Source organism: Alexandromys fortis, unplaced genomic scaffold, assembly GCF_014885135.2.
Source record: "Alexandromys fortis isolate MF-2015 unplaced genomic scaffold, M_Fortis_MF-2015_v1.1 scaffold_88, whole genome shotgun sequence".
In the NCBI taxonomy this organism is placed as follows: domain Eukaryota; kingdom Metazoa; phylum Chordata; class Mammalia; order Rodentia; family Cricetidae; genus Alexandromys; species Alexandromys fortis.
Genome location: NW_026067961.1, coordinates 1288967 through 1310001, shown reverse-complemented (window position 1 = coordinate 1310001; position 21035 = coordinate 1288967). Strand labels below are relative to the sequence as shown.

Below are 21035 nucleotides of genomic sequence, written 5' to 3'. Positions count from 1 at the left end.
TAGAGCAGTTGCTGATTCACAGATACAATCCTTTGAACCCACATAAACACAGGGTAAGCATGGAGCAAGCTGCCTAGCAAGACTAGCCATGTCTGCAGTCTCTGGGTTCAATTAAGAGACCCTTCCTCAAATAAGATGGACTAGGTATGGACAAAGATTCCTGAAATCAACTCGAGCCTCCACATGCACCTACACACATGCTGGTATACATAGATATTCACACACTGCCATTCACATAAAGAAAGGACCGGAGCAATGGCTCAGTGGGTAAAAGGCGCCTGTCACCAGCCTGACAACCTGAGTTTACTCCCTGAGATGGACTCACAGGGTTGAAGGAAAGAACTCCAGCAAACTGTCTTTTGCCCTCCACTCTCCCTCTGTGGTGTGCTCACACCCACACACATGCCGAGATCAGAGGAACAGGGTGCAGTCACTTAGAGGGCTGCTAACAAAAATGGAAAGGAAACCCAGTCCTGTCTGAGTCCGTCCTCACCCTTTCACCAAGCACACTTACTCTGTCCTCGGTGTGAAAGTCACATGTCATACCTGGGCAAGCGTTTAGGAAGTGCTGTGAAAGTATTGGCTTTATTTAAGTTAGCTGATGAGCGCATCTAGTTCAGGAAGCTTTGCTTATTATGAGACATGGTCTCATGTAGCCCTGGCTCAGCTGGTACTGTGCGTAGCCAAGAGTAACCCGGAACTAGATATGGTGCTCCCGGCTCGGCCTCCTAAGCCCTGTACAGGTGTGCACTGCCCAGCAGATTTTGGGATTCTAAAGCTCCGTATCTGGACTGGAGAAAACCTAAGAACTCCTTAAAATTTGATGCAAGTTTTGTGACTTAGAACATCTGTCTTAGGGCTCTTGTCATTCTTCAAGATATGAGGAATCCCAGACTTGGTTTATTAAGAAACTTATTTTCAGGGAAAGCAATTATGGAAAAAAATAAGCAGAACAGGCTGGCGGTGGTGGCGCACACCTTTGATCCCAGCACTTGGGAGGCAGAGGTCCGTGGATCTCTGAGTTCAAGGCCAGCCTGGTCTACAGAGTGAGTTCCAGGACAGCCGGGACTGACACACAGAGAAACCCTGTCTCATGAAAAGAACAAAAAGCAGAAGTGCTGCCATGTGCTTGTAGCACAGAGCTTGGCAGGGTGTCACCGTAAAAAGATACATCAGCCCTTGAAAGGCAAAGGCAGGAGGATTTCATGAGTCTCAGCACAAATGAAAATGTGTATTGCTTCATTTCTTTTCTATGTGTGAATTCGGTTTGGTTTTTGTTTTCCTGAAGAGACAGGGTCTGCCATGTCACCCAGGCCGCCTCCTTCTGGGCACAGGTGTTCCTCCTACCTCTGCCTTCCCACAGCCAGAACTGCAGGAGTGTGCCACCACACTCAGCTCATGTTCAATATTTTTTTTAAAATTTATTTATTTATTTATTTGTTTGTTTGTTTGTTTGTTTATTATGTATACAATAGTCTGTCTGTGTGTATGTCTGCAGGCCAGAAGAGGGCACCAGACCTCATTACAGATGATTGTGAGCCACCATGTGGTTGCCGGGAATTGAACTCAGGGCCTTTGGAAGAGCAGGCAATGCTCTTAACCACTGAGCCATCTCTCCAGCCCTGTTCAATATTTTTTTAAGACAGTTTTACCATTTAGCCATGCTACCCTCAACACACAGGTCCCCTGCCCCAGCATCCCTTTTGCTAGTGCTCCAGGAGTGTGCCTCTCTGCCTGGCTTTTCCTGTTAGTTTCTGGGTGGTCTAAAGCTCCCTCACTAGGGCTGAAGAGACAGCTCTGTGACGAGTGCTTACTGCTCTTTCCGAGGACTGCAGTTAGGTTCCCAGAACCCATGTGTGGTTTCTCACACCGTCCTGTGACTCCAGCTCACAGAATCTAGTGCCCTCTTGTGGCCACCACCTACACTCCTGTGGCATATACACACAGACACATAGCACAAGTGCACACGTAGACACACTCACATAAATAAAAATAAACTTTCAAAGTTGCCAGGTTACCTGTCCCTGAGCCTTCATGATCAGGCCCACTTGTCATTTCAGGAACCTCTTGTCCTGACCTCTGGAGGCCATATTTACTGTGCCTTTGTCCTTTGTATCTGAGCCGTCACTCATCACTCATGGCCCAAATACAAAGAGAGATTGTGACTACATACTGAGCACAGTATAGCAAGTTCAAGGAGACTAAGCATCATAGTGAGACCCTGTCACCCAACAATGGAAGCAATAGATAGGACTTTCTTTCTGGCCCACCGGTGATCACATTACTAGAGAATCATTGACACTTGATGCTGAAATTCTATCTCTAAGCCTAATCTTTTCCCACATTTTACATTCAGAAAATGGTTTTATTGAGGTTGAGAAATTCCAAGAACAGAAGCCTTCAGGTTTTCAGTTTGTTTTCAACGTTCTCCTGACTCTCATGTTGATCTCTTCTGTTTCAGATCTGTGGTTCTACCCCCTCCCTAACTGTTTCCAAGAAACCCCAGCTCCCATTCATAATTCTTGTGTGGCTGTCACCGTCCCTTCACTTCCCTGTTTGTTCCCTCAGTGTTCAATGTGACAGTCATGCTAAGCTGTACTGAATTACCTCTAGCTTTTTACCTGTAATAATGAACAAATCATGCTGTGTCTTGTAGGAAATGGCCTTGTTTAAGGAGGTGAAATCTCTCCAACTCATTCCATCCTACTTAGTACAGCCACTGAAACCCAATGCTTCCACTCATCTGGCAATGAGCCAGGTGGACCTTCTGGCCCGGCTGCTGAGAGACCTGGGCACTGGGAACTCAGGCTTCACCGTGGACAGTGTGATGAAGGTGAGCCAGCCTCATGCGACAGGATATTGGTCACAGCTTAGGGCAGGGCTATCCAATCAGTGACTGAGCCAGGGAGCATGCGGGAGCGGTCACTATCTAAAGTGGGGAGCAAATCATGAGAGTCATTCTTTGGGGAGTTGACTGAATGCTCGCCTGGCAAGCATAGACCCCCAGGTTCAATCTGCAACACTGCATACACCAGGCTTTACACTCTGGCAATCCCAGCATGGAGGAGGTAGAGGCAGGAGAATCAGGAGGTCAAGATTATCATTGGCTGCACGGTGAGTTTGAGACCAGCCTGGGCTACATAATATTCTGTCTCAAAAAACCTGAAAAAAAAAAAAAAACTTATTTGCTTAAGATACATCAGAGAATATAAACAAACCATCCCTACCTTGGTCTCCGGCCTGGATCATTGCCAGACACTTGTTTCATGACTGAACCTCGCTGTCTATAGTACAAGACACCCCTAGTGTATGTGACCCAAGACTGAGGTGAAACAAAATAAACCAGTGCCCCCTGATGATATGAAGGAAAGGAAGAAGGGTACGGGGTAACTGCAAGACTGGGTGAGCAGGACCGGGGTGGCTGTGCAGTGTAGACCCAGTGCAGAGGCCGGGAGACTCGGCAGCAGGGTGGACCAGAATCTCTGATGTAAGAGTAGAGGAAACAGACGCAGTGTGAGAGCCAGATGGTGACAGCGCACAACCAGGTCTAGGTAGAGCCTAAGAGTGGGACTCAGGCTCTTCAGAAATGTGGGAGGCCCAGGGCCCAGAGCCACTGGGGAGGCATTGACCTGGGTGTGACAGCACCACAGTGCAGTGAAAAGGAAAGTCATAGGCAGAGGTTCTCAGCCTGCCTAATGCTGGGACCCTTTAATACAGCTCTTCATGTTGTGACCCAACCATAACATTATTTTTGTTGCTACTTCATAACTAATGTTGCTGCTGTTAGGAATCATAATGTAGATATCTGTGTTTTCCGATGGTCATTTGGGGGTTGGGAACCGCTGGAGCAGAAGACACAGTGTGCATGTGGAGATAACCAGGTTGAGGCCAGCCTGGGCTGCATAGATGAGACTGTCATAGATAGACAGACAGACAGACAGAGCGAGCAGAAAGCACAACGTGTGTATGGAGGTCAGAGGATAATTTGTAAGAGTCATGTTCTCTTTCCACTCTGGTTCCCAAGGCCAGGACTCAGGCAGTCAGGCTGGGTGGCAAGTACCTTTACTGGCTGAGCCATCTCGCCAGTATTTTTGGTGGTCTGATCGATTACGGTTCTAGGGAAAGAACACGTGGATATGTTAGACCAGTGCTCTTAACACTAGCTGCATCCCAGCACCCTGCTCATGATGCCAAAACAACAAACTGCACAGACACTGCGCAAAGTGACAGCCTGCAGGCAGCAGCACATGTCAGCTGCCGATAAATGGGAACCTGCAGGCAGGGGAAGAAAACAGCCCGGGCAGACAGACAGACAAAAATCCCAGAGGCGCCACCCACTTCATCCCTGTTTGGAGTGTTTCCCAGTAGGAAGTGTGTGGATGCAAATTAAGGAGGGCTTCCCAGTGCACCAGTGGTGCTAGACTCCAGTGGGCTGTGTCACATGTGGAAGAGAACTCGGGGTGTGTGGCCCCCTCTGCTCTTGCCTTTATTTTCCAAGTCTCTGTGGTATACCTGGGTGTCTCTTGTGCTGGGAGAAGTTAACTTTGTTATTAGAAAATCAGTAGCAGAGCTGAGACTGCTTTCTTGGCAGTTTGCACTGAGTGCCCTGGAGCACAAGGTGTATGATGTGCGAGAGACAGCAGTCAGAATCATCCTGGACTTGTACAGACAGCACCCAGCCCTCACCCTGGAGCACCTTCCCCCGGAAGACAGCAACACACGCAGGAACCTGCTCTACAAAGCCATTTTTGAGGGAATCGCTAAGATAGACGGCCGGCCGACGGAGGCTGAAGTCAGGGTGAGTGCCTCACGGATCGATGAAACTGCAGTCTGGGTTGAAGAAGTAACCTGGACCACGGACCAGCCATGCTGACTCATACCTGTGGTCTCAGCATTGGGAGGCTGAGCCGAGAGGATTGCTGTGAATATAGAACAGGCTGGGCTGAGGAGAGAGAGAGAGAGAGAGAGAGAGAGAGAGAGAGAGAGAGAGAGAGAGAGCGCGCGCGCAGTGCTACCTGAGATGTGAATAAACGGCCAGTTTCTTTCTAGGAGCCCATATGGAGAAGCACAGTCTGGTAAGAAGCATACCCCTGAGCGAGGCCCTGGCCTGTCTGTGCCCTGCCTGTAAGACCAGTGTTTCCTGTCTAGGAAGAGCGGGATCAGTGCTGTACAAACCTTTAGTAAATTACCGAAGAATTTCCTTTTAATACGAGTTACAGTCATGTCCAAATTAGATGCTTCAGTTTGTTTCCCACTGTCTGAAGCTACCCTAATTAAGTTCCTCTAATGGGGAAAATGTTTTTTTAACCAGGCCCAGAAAAGAGCAGCCACTAAAGAAGCAGAAAAGCAGAAGAAGGAAGAGGTGAAGGTTCTGCAGGGCCAGTTGGCAGCGCTGAGAGAGACCCAGGCCGGAGCCCAGGTCAGTAGTTAGCCAGCTCCACTGCTGCTCTGAGGCTTGGGGGGAGCATCCTCCTGCCTGTTCTCAAGACAACCTGAGTTGAGTCTCCCTGAGAGCCACGTGGTAGGACTGACTCCATAAAGTGGTCCTCTGACCTCTTCACTTTGCACCGTGGTATGCATGCATCCGCCCCCATACACGCGTACACACAAAGTAAAGTAATTTTGAAACTGTAGGAGGGCAGAGGAGTTAAGGAGGGCCACAGTCCCAGATGAAGGCTCAGTCTTACCAGGTGTACTTGGAGCCTGCCTCCGAGCTGCTTGTGCCCGTGGCCACAGCTACTACATAAACCCAAGGATGCTGTGGAGAGGGCGGAGGTCTACACGCTACTGTCCACACAAATGGGAAAGAACAAAGAGAGAAGCAGAAAACACATCTACAAATACATTTGCCCAAGAAGGGCTGGAGGTCCCTAGACCTTCCCACCAAAGGCCAAAGTGAGAGGAACAGTAAGGAAAGGAGAAGCGGTGGGGGCAGGAGCTGGCCGCTTCCTTCCCCTGCCTCCTCTACCACTGTAGCACTATGGCAATCACCACTGGGGGGTGGGGAGGACGGGCAGTCATGCTGTGTTTTTCCCACTGGTTCACAAGTGTGATGAACGAGAGGCTCACTCCAGGTCACACGCTAGCTAGGACATGACCAGGGCCCTGCTGCCCATCATACCTGTGCTGGGGCTGATGATCACCTGGCTCCTAGGAATGACAGTCACCTGTGGAGAAGATTGGTAGCCTTGGTATTTGTGTGTCTATGGAATGGTGGAGCTAAGGGGCTTAAAGAGAGCAGGAGAAAATGTTGGAGTTGTTTTGTTCTTGTTTTTAGCATTGAGTCTCACAGTTGTAGCTAAGGCTGCCCTAGAACTCATTCAGTAGCACAGACTGGCCTCAAATTTGTGATCCTCTTGCTTCTGCTTACGAAGTGCCAACATCACAAGTGTTCACCACCAGGTTTGGCTTGAAAAGATTGCTGATAACTCTTTCATAGTGTTGTGGAGCCCAGTGCCTATAATTACAGCACTAAAGAGGCTGAGGCAGGAGGATTGCAATGTTGCGGCCAGATGAGACTGTTACAGATAGATGGATGGATGGATGGACGGACCGACAGACAGACAGGAAGGACTGTCCTAAACGAATGAATAGAAAAACATGAATTCTGTTATTCTTTGATAGAAATATCAAACAAAACCTAGACATACACTTTGAGGATAGTGTGAGTAGACTAACTCACAGCTGCAGTTCACTCTGACCGTTGCTGTCTGTGTCCTAGGAGAAGGAGAATGATGGTGTGAAGCTCAGAAATCAAGGTGAGCGAATTCCAACCAAGACACCACAACACTGACCTCACTTCCTTTGTCAAGCATGGTTATGCATTCCTTTAATCCCAGCCCTCAGAGACTGGAGGATTTCTTGTGGGTTTGATGCCAGCCTGGGCTACAAAGCCAGCCAGGGCTGCATAGTGAGACTGTGTCAAAAACAAAATAAAATCACTTCCTCTAGCAGGCCTGGTGTCAGACATCTGAGCCCAGTGAATGGCAGATGAGGCAGGAGGATGGCAAATGCCTTAGTTACTTTTCTGTTGTGATAAGATGTCAATAACTAAGGCACCTTATAAAAGAAAAACTTTATTTGGGGCTTGCAGTTTCAGAAGGTGAGCCATGACTACCCTGGCAGGAGCATGACTGCAGCAGGCAGGCATGGTGCTGGAGCAGTAGCTGAGAGCTCACATCTGATCCACGGGCACCAGAGAGAGGGACAGATGCTGGGAATGGGGTGGGCTTTTGAAATGTCAAAGCTTGCCACCAGTGACACACCTCCTCCAACAGGCCACACCTCCTAATCCTTCCCAAACAGTTCCGCCACCTGGGGACACGTGTTCAGACGTGAGCCTGTGGGGGCCGTGCTCACTCAGAGCACTGCAGCAAGTTTGCAGCTACTCCAAGCTGCCTCGCAAGGCCTTGGCCACAAACCTGAGGCTGCAGCTGTAGCTCATGGTGCCAGTGCTTGCCTGGGATGTGCAAGGCCTCGATTTGGCTCCTAGCACTGAAGAAAAGGGAAGAAAGCTGCTTCTCTTGATTCTGCAGCCCCAACTGGAGCTTACTTTGTGCTTGGACACCTGACCACTGGTTTATAGAAACCAAACTGACAGTTTCATAAATTACTATTTTTTGCTGAAACTTTAAACATTTCAACCAAACATTACTTAGATTGTGCTTTTTTAATCTCCTCAGACCCTCAAGGAAGGAAAGCTGCCCCACCAGATGCTCCGGAAATCCCAGATAACCATTATTTGGATAAGTGAGTGACGCTGCCTGTGTCTGTGACTTGGGGCTCTCAAGGGGAATAGCCTGCCTGTGGAGCACCAGGCCTTTCAGGACAGGAGGGGCCTAGCGAGTTCTGAGTCTAATGCATTGGGGGTTGAGTGGCCATAGTAGCCAGAGCAAAGCCTTCACTTCTGCCTTTTCTAATTCATTGTAGTCTGTGCATCTTTTGTGGGGAGAGGAATGAATCTTTCACAGAAGAGGGCCTGGACCTCCACTACTGGAAACACTGCCTCATGCTGACAAGATGCGACCACTGCAGGCAGGTCAGGTGCTGGGCATGGGCCATGGCCACTCACAGGTGACCACTGCAGGTCAGGTGCTGGGCACTAAGACACCCAGGTTTTGAGAAAAAGACCAAAGCATGGGTAGCCCCAATCTTTGAAGCTTGAGAGGGAAGTCATGAAGAGAGCAGAGAAGTCTGTGCTGTGACCCAGAGTGACTGACTGTCAGCCACCCTCTACCACCTGCAACTCAGTCTGTCCCTGTCCCCCTTTGACAACATTTACAGCATTTGTTGCTTGGCCTTCCTGTAAGTGGAATCCTGTTGTGTGGGCCCACGCTCTCCTGTGTCCATTGCCTGTTGCTATGTATGTGTTTTGCATAGACCATGATTGATTCATACCCTGACTGCTTCAGTTTGGGACTGCTGGGAATAGCTTTGCTGTTGGCATTCTCATGTTTCATTACTCCTGGAACACACAAAGAAGCATCCATTGTCCCCAGCTAGGACACTAATTAGGATCCTCTAAGTCCAACTTACCAGGAAGTTTATTAGCTACTTATGGCTCGTGGGCATTGTGTGGCCCTCCATCTCCAGCAAGTAGCCAGGTGATGTGCACTACCGTGGCCTGCTTCCAGTCCTGTCCCCAGTGTGCTGCCTGAAGGCATGTTATTATATGCTCCAGCTGAGTGTGTTTTCAGGACCTCCAGCTATACAAGACAAGAACAGGCACACTGAGATTCTCCTGCACATGCTTCAACCTTAGATGGTTGGGCCGCAGTTGCAGATGCCTCTTGTTTCCCATAACAGGCAATGCAGCAGCTTGTCCAACACTCTTCCTTGGCTCTATTGTGTCTATAGTCAGGCTCTGATTTGCTGTGTGGGTTTTCCTAGGGAGATATACAGAACATTTGTTCACCTCCATAAGACACCAGCTCAGGGTACAGCTGACAAAAGCCATCTCAGTGGAGTGCCATCCTCAGTGAACCTTCCACTTCCTGTGTGTTGCAGCTGAGGGGCAGGATCAGGAATGGTGGGTGGAATCTTGGGAGGGCTGCAGTTCCATCCCTTACCATGTATCAGGCTATCAGTGTATTGTTTTGCATAATTTTATTGCCATAACTATGGGTTCAAGATCAGCACAGCAATCTCTGCTCTACAATGGCCATGGTCAAGTTAATTATGGAGTCTCAATGTGACCACAGCACTGGGCCACATGCCTAGCCTAGTCCTGTTGATGGGCCATAGTGCAGCACTAGGCCATATGTCCAAGCGTGGTCCTGTGGATGTGACCACAGGGCAACTCTGGGCCACATGTCTAGCCGGGTCCTGTTGGACAGGCTTTTTCTACTGAACTAGTGCCCAGAGGTACAGAGTCCTGGCCACCTTATAGCCCACAGCAATGAGAAAGAGGCCTCCATTATCTCCCTTCCACTCTTGACCCAGAAGTCCCACCTATACCTCCTGCCTAGCTATTGGCCATTCAGCTTTGTATTGCACCAACCACAACCCATCTTCACACAGTGTACAAATATCCCACAACAGAAGTCCTTCCTAGGGGTCATGCCCTGCTCTGCTTCCCTCCTGCTCTGGGCCTCTGTCTTCAAGCAGTGAAGACAAATGGGAAGTGTTTCGTTTCATCTGGTGCACAGGGAAGGATGTAAGAGGGCAGGTCTCACCCTTTGGACACTCATTCCTCCATCCGGCAGTACAGATTCTGACAGCCCCAGGTGTGCAACTGACGTCTTCAGCAGTGTGTGGTTCCATGTCTATGCGGAAGGTATTCTGAGCAAGTGTTGGATGGGTGGGAAAACCTTCTTCATATGCACATTCTTAAGAAATACTGGGGAGCCAGAATTTGAACCCAGAGCCACAGCAGACACTCAGATCAGCTGTAGCCCCAGCCCATACCATGGCCTTTCCATGGCACTCAGGTGACATGAGGAGGACCCAGGGTCTCTACGAAGTGTGTGACTGCGGACACTGTTGGTTAAACAAATGCCAGAGGATCCAGAACAGCTGCCCTGGCCTCCCCACAGCAGTCACACGGCTCTGTCTCCGGTACAGGTGGTTGAGATCTCCAGCCTGACGGAGCACCTGCTGACAGAGTGTGACAAGAGGCATGGGTTTGGGAAGTGCCACCGCTGCAGTGAGGCTGTCCCCATGGAGGAGCTTCCCAGGCACATCCAAACCAAGGAGTGCAACCGTGAGTGCCATCTAGAATTGTGGGGTTGGATGGACCCTTCCTCTCACTGAGGGGTCATCCAAGTAACCAAGTCTTCTTATTGAAATCATTGCAGCTGCCAAATCGGAGAAGGTGGCAAACCGATGTCCTCTGTGTCATGAAAACTTTGCCCCTGGAGAAGAGGTAAGGGGGCCTGAACCAAGATGCGGGCAGCCGGGGAGCACTGAACGCACTCTCAGGATGACAGTTAGGAGGCACAGTGCCCTCCTGACTTCCTAACAGCAGAGTCTTGGTCACTGGGCACCCATGGTTTTACAGTTCTTGGTGTGGCATCATGGTCAGGTCTGTAGCCCATAACCATTTGGAGTAAAAGAATGTGCCCCATGGTGGTTGATGGTTCTCTTCCTACTCAGGGCCATGCTCTCCCCCTGTCCTGAGCAGGTACCATGGGGACACAGGCTGCTTTTTGTCATGTGCTTTGCCTCTGGTATTTGGGGATGCATGCAGGGGCTGAGGTATCCACAGGCCTACCCCCTTTCTGCCTGCACAGCACAGTGGTGGTGCCCTACATGCCAGGCAGCTCTGGAGACCTTCTCTTGGCTGTGCTTCTGCCCCAGGAGATGCTATGGAGTCCAATATTCTTTCCTGTCACCTTTCTTCATCCCCAGTGTTGTGTGACAAGACTTTCACTGGGGAGACACAACACACATCTAACCACCCCAGAGAAGGAGCCCACACAGTACAGAAACTACCAAAGTCCAACTTGGTGAAGCCTGAGTAGTACTGGGATAACTTAGGAGGAGAATAAGTGAGGGGTTGCTTATAGGAGACTGTCCTATCACCAAAGCTCGCCCCAGCCTGTGCGACAATTTACTGAAGCTGGGAACCTGGAGCACACTGCACATTCTGCTTACAGAGCTGTATGGGGTGTTCTTTCCTGGTGACTCTGGTCTAAACCTCTCCCAGGCAGCTGGGCTGGTCTTGGGGTCTTTGCAGCTTGACTTCATTCACTGACAGGGAGGGGCGTAGTGTACCTGGTCAGTTTTGGGGACTTCCTGAAGCTGTTTACCTTCCTGCTTAAGGAGTTTTCCCACAGCATGAGGTTTTTTTCGATCTTGGAGGAACCTGTTACACAACTCTTAATGGCTATCAGAATGTCAGGCCAGCTCACTAGTCTCTAGGTGGCAGCTTGTCTGCTTTTAGTGTCTTGCTAAACTCATGGATGGGAGTAGATACAGAGCCATGGCCACCCTGCCCTATGGATGGTCACCTCTGGACAGCAAGGGTCCTTTTGCCTGGTCTTCTGAGGCTTTGTAGCTGACATGTATCCTCCTGTGTGGAAGATTCTACCCAGACAGGAATCAGCTGTCCTGCCAAGATGTGTGGCCCTCTCTCTCTCAGCAGGCCTCAGCACAGGGAGGGCCACTGCTGCCAAGCCACAGTGGACAGAGCTGGGACACTTACGTGTCACAACCCTGTCAGTACACACTGCTGTCTGCTGTCTCCCATCCACACCCAGCCAGTGCACCTTTCTCGCCTTGTCTTCCTGGAATCCCGGCATGCTCCCTTCTCCCCTGTCCCCAAGTTCTGTAGCCTCATCAACCAAAAAAGGTCCAAGGACACAGAATGAGTGTCTGCCCTAGGACAGCCCTGGAGTCGGTGGGTCCAGCCCCTGCTATTGTCAGGTTCTGTTCTGGAGCCTGGACGCCCGCTGGAAGACCCGCTTGGGTGCTTTGTTCCCATGTCACAGGCCCAGGCTTTGAGCTCGAGCGTTGGTTTCCCCAGTCTGTGAGTAGGGCTTGTTGTAAGACCCGCATCCAGGCTGAGACTGCTGTGCTTATCCTGCTACCCCGTGGAAGAGGACTTGTTCACACCTGCACGTCCTGCACGTCCAGACCCCTCTGTAATTTAGGAGCCTTCAGTTTTCATCATAATCACTGCCTGTACTGACCCACTTCCAGCTGCCCACAGTCTTCTTTCTCTTGCCCTCGCTCTGTTGGTCTCTGCCCTGAATAGTACTGAACCAGCCAGCAGCTTCCTCCTTTCTGCCCTCTGTGCCCACTATCTGCCATGTACTAATACCCTGTCCGTATCAGTGGCTGTTCACTGTCACGTGACTTTCCTATTCCAGGTGTCTATGCTATCTTAGCTCTGTTTGACAACGTCCATTTACCACCTCATGGTTTCCCTGACTCCAGGCTGGGCTGCCATGGAGTGGCTAGCTAACCTACACGTTCATGCAGCTCAACAAGGAAAGAGCCCATTGCCTAGTGCCTTCTAGCAGCTGGCAAAAATAAGTCCTCATAGCCACAGGACTCAGGTTCCAGTCATTCAAGGTGGAATGTGAAATGCAAAAACAGCCTGTAAGACTTTGGTGCTCAGGCCAAAGAAGGGCAGGGAGCCAGGCCTCTCACTGGTTGGCACCTCATTCCCATTATGAACAGTGAGTTGTATACTCTGGCAGCGCCCCGGGTCCCTTGGAGCCACCAGGCTAACATGCTGAGCCTCCTCTTTGTTGCAGGCGTGGAAGGCTCATCTGATGGGCCCTAATGGCTGCACAATGAACCTGCGCAAGACACACGTTCTCAGCAGGGCCACAGCCCCACAGCAAGGTGAGTCAGAAGTCACACGTGGGGCCCTGCATTCTGCTGCAACTTAGGTGAGATGCATCCTGAGTTTCCTGTCCATGTGCATCTGACCTGCTAACCCCATTCTCCAAGGGGCAGCTGCTCCCCACAGATGCCTCCTGGCAACTCACTGGGGGCTGTAAGGCTCCCCACAGCTGCTGCACCCACAGAGGAAGCCACTGCCTTCTTTCAGCCCACCATCTAAGGCATTCATTTCAGATTAAGACACAGAACAGAAGACCTTTGGATGTGGTGATACCGTGAAACAGTGGCTCGTTGTGGGGGTGTAGCTCTGCGTCTCCGTACTTACGCACAAGGAAGGCTCTCCACTCCCTTCCTGGTTCAGCGGGAAATAGTGGCTCAAGCAGGGCTCACGTGGCAAGACCTCCTCTTTAGCCAACCTCTTAGACATAAGTGGACAGAAGCCCATGGCTCCTTGTCAGGTCACATTCATTGTGGCTGCTGCCACATTTCTGGAGTTGGGTCTTTGAACTGATGGCCTTCTGTGCCATGCGTCCTGTGTCTTCCTCTCCTGCTGCCATATGCATTTCTAACCTAGTGTGGGTTCTCGGCCATTCTTACAGTCACTATGGGGTCTGCAGTCCACCTGCAGGTAAGAGTTCCACTTTTCATGTGGTTCTGTGTCCTGTGCTTCTGTCTCCACTACAGGGAAGGGCCCAGCAGCATCGAAGTCAGGCACCTCAGGACCCAAGGTTGGAAGCAAGATCCCCACCCCAAGGGGGGGCCCGAGTAAGAGCTCCAGCAGGACGTACATGAGACGGTGACAGTTTCCACTTCTGTCTCTGCCAGGGACTGTGCAAGTTTCCCCGTTCTAAGCCATGTGTGTTGATATAGTGATGCAGGACTGTGTGCCTGCTGACCTTGGCCTCTTGTGTCGCCGGAACAGAGTGTATGGATATGACCAAAGAACCCGTCCCACGCTAGGCCCTTTGTCAGTGCCCAGGCACAAAAGTACCTCTTGCTCAGGAAGCCAGCAAGTACAGCACTCACTTTCCTTACTACTGAGATGTACCCCAAACTTTGAGCTCACTGGTGTCTGTTGCACATGTTAGACTTTGCACAGGGCTAAGCTCAGCGTTGGTGGCCCTAGCAGACAGCAGCAAGCCAGACTGAACCTCCTGTGTTGTCTCTCTCACGGCCTGTCTGCTAGGTTGTCACAGCATATACAGTGACAAGCAATAAAGGGAAGCAAGCAAAAGGCAGCCGTCCTAAGAACACTGCCCAGTGCTCCTGTGCACACCTGTCCCCATTCCCCACTGACAGCCCTACCTTGATGCCTTCCCTCAGCGGGCTCAGATCCTCTGCTGCAGAGTCCTCAATGGGCTTTGGGTGATGTCCCCTGGTTACCCACCTGCAAGCCTCAGTTTCTTTATGGCCACATTTGCTAACCCAAAAAGTTGTGTTATGTCCTGTGATGTAAGTGAACCCACTTTCCCAGATCATTCACAGGATGTCACTCACAAGACCTCAGGGGCAGCTGCAGCATCCTCCGCCCACCTTCCTCCCAGGAGCTCCAGCAGACAAGCATCTGTGGAGAACTGAGTCCATCTGAAACTCATGCCCCTGTCTCCGCCCCAGGCTGAAGGGGGCCACCGAGGCCCTGTCCTGTGCCTGCTTCCTGAGGTTTTCCTCATTTCCCCTTGAAATGTCTGGGATTGAGAAAATGAGTGTTATAAAATTAGGGCATATTTCTTTAAAATTCCCAACCATGTAAAACAAAATCCATATGTATAGGTGCCTGAGCAGCAAGCATGCTGGGTAGTCAATCCCATGAGCTCACGCCTGATGTTGGCAGACAGCTGCTGTGCTTGGCTGAGAGTGTCGCGTGGAGCAGGATCTGTTGAGAGGAGGATCCTGTCGGAGGCCTTTACTAAGATATTTGTAAAAATCCTTCCTTCTTAGCCCGCGTGGTGGTTCACACCTGTGCTCCTGGCACTCGAGAGGCCGGAGTCAGAAGCTCACAAGTTTAAGGGAAGCCTGGGCTCCAGAGTGAGGCGCTGGCTCAAAATTAAACAGAACAAAAAAGAATCCCTCATTTTAGCTCCCGTGTTTGCCTGTTACAGAATCATGAGTTTCTGCAGAGGTGACTGGCGGTCTCGGCAGCCTCAAAGCTCCACACCACTGTGCTTGATTCAGGGAGGGAGCTAAGAGCCCACCGTTCATAATATCAAAGTGTGGAACACTCCTCAAGCTTCACGTACGACACGTTGTGGATATTTAATATTTATTTATATTATTTTTCATAAAAGATATTCTATTAATCCTAATTTAAAAGAATTGTGTCATATCTGATACTGAAATACATTGTAAATACCTTTAATGAAAATCTGCAACTTTTTAATGTTTTAACATAGTTTTTCTATTTGTCTTTATTTCAGGTGCCAGAAGTATAAAATAATATATTTTTATTGTTTTAGGATTTATGTGCTAATTTGACTTGAGTACATTAATACAGTAAAAAGATCATTCAGTGTTTGTCACTTTTATTTCAAGATTTTATATACAGATTTCATTTTTTTTTTACTAGATTTACTCCTTTTACATGTGTGTGTTTTGCCAATATGTATGTTTGTGCACCACATGTGTGCCTGGTGCCCATGGAAGTCAGAAAAAGGCACCAGATTCTTTGGAATGGGAGTAATTGTTATAAGCCACCCACTATGTGAGTACTGGGAACTGAACCAAGGCTCACTACAGAGCAATAAGAGCTCTTAACCACCGAGCCACTTCTTCAGTCCTGTTTCTGTGTTTGAGTCAAGGTCTCACTATGCAACCCTGGCTGGTTTAGAGCTTGTGGTATAGGCCAGGCTGACCTTGAGCTCAGAGATCTACAGGAGTCTGGCTCCCAGGTGCTGGGACTAAAGGCGATCACCACGGTGCCCAGCTCACTGGATTTGTAAGTCACGTTCTGGGTGTCTGTGGGGCAAGTTTCCAGAGAGAATTAACCAGACTGGCCTTAAGAGTTGCATCCTTTGGGCTGGGGCATGATCTCTCTACCCTGACCTCTCCTCCTCTCTGATTTGCTCTCCCATGAGGTGTACCACCTCTTCTGTCTGCTTCCAGCACCACGTTTCTGCTCCTCCGCAGGCCCAGTGATAAAGCCAGCCAACCATGAATGGTTCTAGAATTAAAGCTTGATAAGTCACCTATGTAGACAAAGATGAGCAGCTGGGTGTTGTCCTGGTTGGTTTTATGTCAACTTCACATACACTAGAGTCACCAGAAAGAAAGAAGCCTCAGTTGAGGAAATGGCTCCAGCAGGAAGGCATTTCTTCAATTAGTGATTACCAATGTCTTGGGGACCAGCCCCAGCAGTGCAGGGTACAAAGGGAATCCACAGAGTCAGCACTTACTGTGACTTCGTTATCTGAAGGGTGTAGACAAAGTTTCTGTCCCACCCAGTCCCATAGCTATTCAGTCCCAAAGAAACACACAGGGGCTTATATAATTATAGACTGTTTGGCCTATTAGCTCTGGCTCATTATTAACTAGCTCTTACAACTTAAATTAACCCATAATTCTTACCTATGTTTAGTCACGTGGCTTGGAACCATTTCCCAGTAAGGCATTCTCATCTTGCTTCCTCTGCATCTGGCTGGTGTGACTCTCTGCCTTTCCTCTTCCTAGAATTCTAGTCCGGTTGCCCCACCTATACTTCCTGTCTGGCTACTGGCCAATAAGCGTTTTATTAAACCAATACAAATGACAAATCTTTACAGTGTACAAGAGCATTATCCCACAGCAGAGGAGGGTTAAGGGAAAAGACACATTGTCTCTTGAAGGTTTCCTTCTTTATTCTTCTGTGGTCTATCTTCTCTTTTCTATCTCTATCCAGAAATGTCCCTTCTATCTCTCTTGATGTTTTCCTTCTAATCTATTTTAACTCTCTCTTCATTCTTTCACTTACATCCTATATACCTCAGGAAAATCTTTCAGGCAGAATAAAAATTACAGTGTGGTTACATTCTGTTTTTCAAGTGAATTATTACAATGAGTACAAATAAAACACAGCCTGTTTTCCATATCCCTTCCATGATTTTTTGTATGACAGGTGAGAAATTGATTATCCCAAGAACCCAGGCATATTCACACTCACGCAACTTGTTAGAGATTAGCAGTGTGTATGCAAGCAAGGTATTCTACAGGCAGGCTACATTTTGTAGAGCCAAAGAAAGGACCAATCACTTTATTACTTATCTTAAAAGGTGATCTTACAAGGAATCTTAAAGAAATCATGAATCTAAAATTTTCTATATGGAAAAGAGTCAGTCAGCTCTACTTTAAATGTTTAGAGTCCATACCCACTCATCAATATTGTTTACATCAGGAGATTGAGGGCAGAAATGGGTACAAGGAATTAATCATCACCTTTGGTCATCAACCAATCCCAGTAATAATTAGGCTGTTTCGTTCTGTTCTCTGAACTTAGAGAGTTCCTCATTCAGCTGTGTGGCTTTCTAAAACTTTAGATTGTCTTCTTGGGTTTGTGACCTCAGAGCTATCATCAAAGCATCTGCTCTAATCTGAGGTTATTGTGAGGCTTTGTTTGAGCTAATGATGCCCACTGAAGTCTGTGAGTACTTCTTTCTACATTAAGATGAAAGGAATTGGAGCCAGCCGGCTCCTGGGACTCAATCGTTTTTCTTTTTTTTTAAAAAAAATATATATATAATATATTTATTATGTATACAATATTATGTCTCTGTGTATGCCTGCAGGCCAGAAGAGGGCACCAGACCTCATTACAGATGGTTGTGAGCCACCATGTGGTTGCCGGGAATTGAACTCAGGACCTCTGGAAGAGCAGGCAATGCTCTTAACCACTGAGCCATCTCTCCAGCCCTCAATCGTTTTTCTTAATCATTAACTTGAGCTGCAATCTGTGCAGCTCCTTAGGTGAAACTCATAGGCCCTGGCTCTGTAACATGTCCTTGTATGTATTTTTATTCATCAAAACTCTGTATAAACATTATTATTATCAGTCAGAGAGCACAGCTTAGGAAGGAATCATCTCCATAAGAATTCACAGGTAAAAATGCCCAGCCGAATGAGATAAGCATACTATATTACAGGCAGTGGGGATCTCCCACACCCATTCACACCATGCCAGATACCAGAAAAAGACAGCAGCCGCAACACGCAAACAAGTAAAGGCACAGCAGAAGCAAAAGACCTTCCAGAGTCTGAGGTCTCAGGGCCTCTTCTATCAGAGATTCATCCAACAGGGAATTGCCTTCTGGTGGGCTAACACCTTGAACTTCAATTGCCTCCTGCTGCTCCTCTAAAAGTGATCACTGGGGGAGGGCCCAGCTCATTGTGAGTGGTGCTTTCCCCAGGCTAGTGGTCCTGGGTTCTGTAAGAAAGCAGGCTGAGCAAGCCATGGGAAGGAAGCAGTAAGCAACACCCCTTCATGGCCTCTGAGTCAGCTCCTGCCCCCAGGTTCCTGCCATGCTTGAGTCCCTGACCTGATTTCTTTAAGGTGAGAGACCAGGAGAGACCATTAGTGGAGGTGCAGCCTCAGTAACAGTTCAAGATCCAGGAATGAAAGGGTCACGAGAAGCGGAGGCTTGGTTCCATGTAGAGCCTAGGAGAGGCTATTGGTGAAAGTTCAGTCCAGTTGCAGTAGAGAACCCCAGCAGTGTTGGAGATGCCAGTACCCTGGGCCAACAAGGATAGAAGTAGCAGTGAAGTGGAGCCAGCCAAAGCCTAGAAGATCAGCTGTGTGTGCTGCCGGGGGCAGAGCATAGGATGTGACCCAGATCGTGTGTCAATCCAGACATTGGACATTGCTGTTGACGGAGTGGGAATTTGGTTTGATTGTGACTGTCCCCTCTTAAAGCACCAAAGTATTTAAATTTGATTTTTTTCCCCAGGAGACCACAGATGAAAGACATTGAGTTTTTAAAAAAAGAGATTTGAACTTTTTAGAGAGATTGGATATTTTTAAAAGACCAAAATTTTTAATGTGTTTGAACTTGTAAAGACTATGGGACTTTTAAGTTATTTATGTTTTTAGTGTGAGATCCTGGGAATGAATAAGAAAGGAAGGGTTGTGGCTGAATAGTGATGTATTTGTGTGTCAGCTAGAGTCGTCAGAGAGAAAAGAGCCTCAGTTGAGGAAATGCCTCCATGAGATCCAGCAGTAAGACATTTTCTTAGTGATCAATGGGGGCACCATTGTAAGTGCCAGCCCTGGGCAGGTGGTCCTGGGCTCTATAAGAAAGCAGGCTGAACAAGCCATGTGGAGCAAGTCAGTAAGCAGCACTCCTCCATGCCTCTCCATCAGCTCCTGCCTCCAGTTTCCAGCTCTGCTTGAATTCCTGTCCTGACTTCCCTCAATGATGAACAGTGCTGTGGAAATGTAAGCTGAATAACCCCTTTCCTCCCCACCTTGCTTTGGGGTCATGGTGTTTCATCGCAGCAATAGTAACCCTGACTAGGACAGATGTGTAGGTCAAGGAGCATGTACAGGACTCTGACCCAGAGAGGAGGGTGGAGGACTTTCAAAGCACAACCAACCACGACTGTGTGTCTCCAAGGGAGGAGGCTCTTATGTGCTCGTAAAGGAACAAGCACCACACCTCCCTCCAGCCCAGTGTCCATTCCACCTACAGGTGAAAATAATTACTACTGAAATACAACAGTACTTCCCAATGCTTCCTTAGCAGGATAGCACAGAGGCTTCCACCTTATAGTTCTGCTGTGCTGAGGTCAGCTACAAATCTCACCAGACTCAAACCAATGAATCATACATGAAGTCCATTCCTTTGTAGGGGAGAACCCGCTGAGGTGTCTCCATGTCTCTACTCACTATACCACTGTCCATCTGTCTGCTTCCTCCTTTTCCTACTTCTCTTCTAAAGACCCTTGGCAGTGTGTTGGGCTTCCTCTTCCTCCTTCCTTCCTTCCTTTTCTTCTTCCTCCTCCTCCTCCTCCTCCTCCTCCTCCTCCTCCTCCTCCTCCTCCTTCTCCTCCTTCTTCCTGTTTTCTTTTTTGGTCTTTTTGAGGCAGGGTTTCTCTGTGTAACAGTCCTGGCTGTCCTGGAACTCTTTTTGTAGACCAGGCTGACTTCAAACTTACAGAGATCCACCTGCACTGCCTCTTGAGTGCTGGCGTTAAAGGTGTGTGCCACCACTGCCTGGCTACACCACCACTGCCTGGCAGGCCCTTTCTTCTTGCATTGGTTCTACTCAACATAACCAAAGCCATCCTGAGTCATAATCACCATGATTACTACTATCCCCATTTCACCCTGGTTGTGTTTTCCTGCACAGTTCCCTAGCAAACCACAGATAAGATTAGTAATCACAATCCAGTCTCCGAAGATGTGCCTGACTCTTCCTATTATCTTATGACAAACTATAGATGATTTTTTTTGTCCTGACCACCCATTTCTAAATAAACACACAGAGGCTTATATTAATTACAAATGCTTGGCCAATAGCTCAAGCTTGTTACTAAGTCTTACCTTTAAATTAACCCATTTTTATTAATCCACATTTTGCCACGTGGCTCGTGGCTTTACCTGTCCTCTAGCATCTTGCTTTCCCAGCAGCTGGCTGCCTCTATCTCAAGTCCTCCCTCCTTCATCCCAGTCCTCAATAGGATTGTCAGCTTTATTATTAACCAATGAGAGTAAAACATCTTCACAACATCAGAAGGATTATCCCACCACAATAAACCTACTGCATTCCAGGCCCAGTGCAGTGAGTTTTGTCCTAACCTCTTTTTTTAATATTTATTTTATTTATTTATTATGTATACAAGATTATCCCACCACAATAAACTTACTGCATTCCAGGCCCAGTGCAGCGAGTTTTGTCCTAACCTCTTATTTTTTTAATATTTTATTTATTTATTTATTATGTATACAATATTCTGTCTGTGTGTATGCCTGCAGGCCAGAAGAGGGCACCAGACCTCATTACAGATGGTTGTGAGCCACCATGTGGTTGCCGGGAATTGAACTCAGNCCCCCCCCCCCCCCCCCCCCCCCCCCCCCCCGTCCTAACCCCTTATTTCTGACCACTAGGCCTCACCCATGGAAACTTGATAGCTCCCCTTTGAAGGAAGGCAGCAGATACAACTTCAACGTCTTGGACCACCTTCCAGGACCAGAAAGAACATACAGATGGCTAGGTCGTACCTTGACCTAAGACTGCTCCCTCCCACCAGGGCTGGGGATTGAACCTTGGGCTGGCATATGT

At 48.6% G+C, this 21035-nt stretch overlaps 1 protein-coding gene across 4 annotated transcripts in view; it reads left to right on the top strand.

Moving 5' to 3' along the window:
• The window catches only part of Cep104 (centrosomal protein 104), a 31346-nt gene extending 16048 nt beyond the window's left edge, over window positions 1-15298 (top strand). For 3 of the 4 annotated variants that reach the window (XM_050153203.1, XM_050153204.1, XM_050153202.1), the window contains 10 exons: window positions 2657-2833; window positions 4592-4798; window positions 5312-5419; window positions 6722-6758; window positions 7683-7749; window positions 7930-8038; window positions 10063-10201; window positions 10296-10363; window positions 12702-12792; window positions 13477-15298. In XM_050153203.1, the coding sequence (XP_050009160.1) occupies window positions 2657-2833; window positions 4592-4798; window positions 5312-5419; window positions 6722-6758; window positions 7683-7749; window positions 7930-8038; window positions 10063-10201; window positions 10296-10363; window positions 12702-12792; window positions 13477-13592 (1119 nt within the window). In that variant the 3' untranslated portion in view covers window positions 13593-15298. Of the gene's footprint in view, window positions 1-2656; window positions 2834-4591; window positions 4799-5311; window positions 5420-6721; window positions 6759-7682; window positions 7750-7929; window positions 8039-10062; window positions 10202-10295; window positions 10364-12701; window positions 12793-13476 lie in introns of those variants that run through there. The other variant, XR_007593743.1, reaches the window with a different exon arrangement.
• The last annotated feature ends 5737 nt before the right edge of the window (window positions 15299-21035 follow it).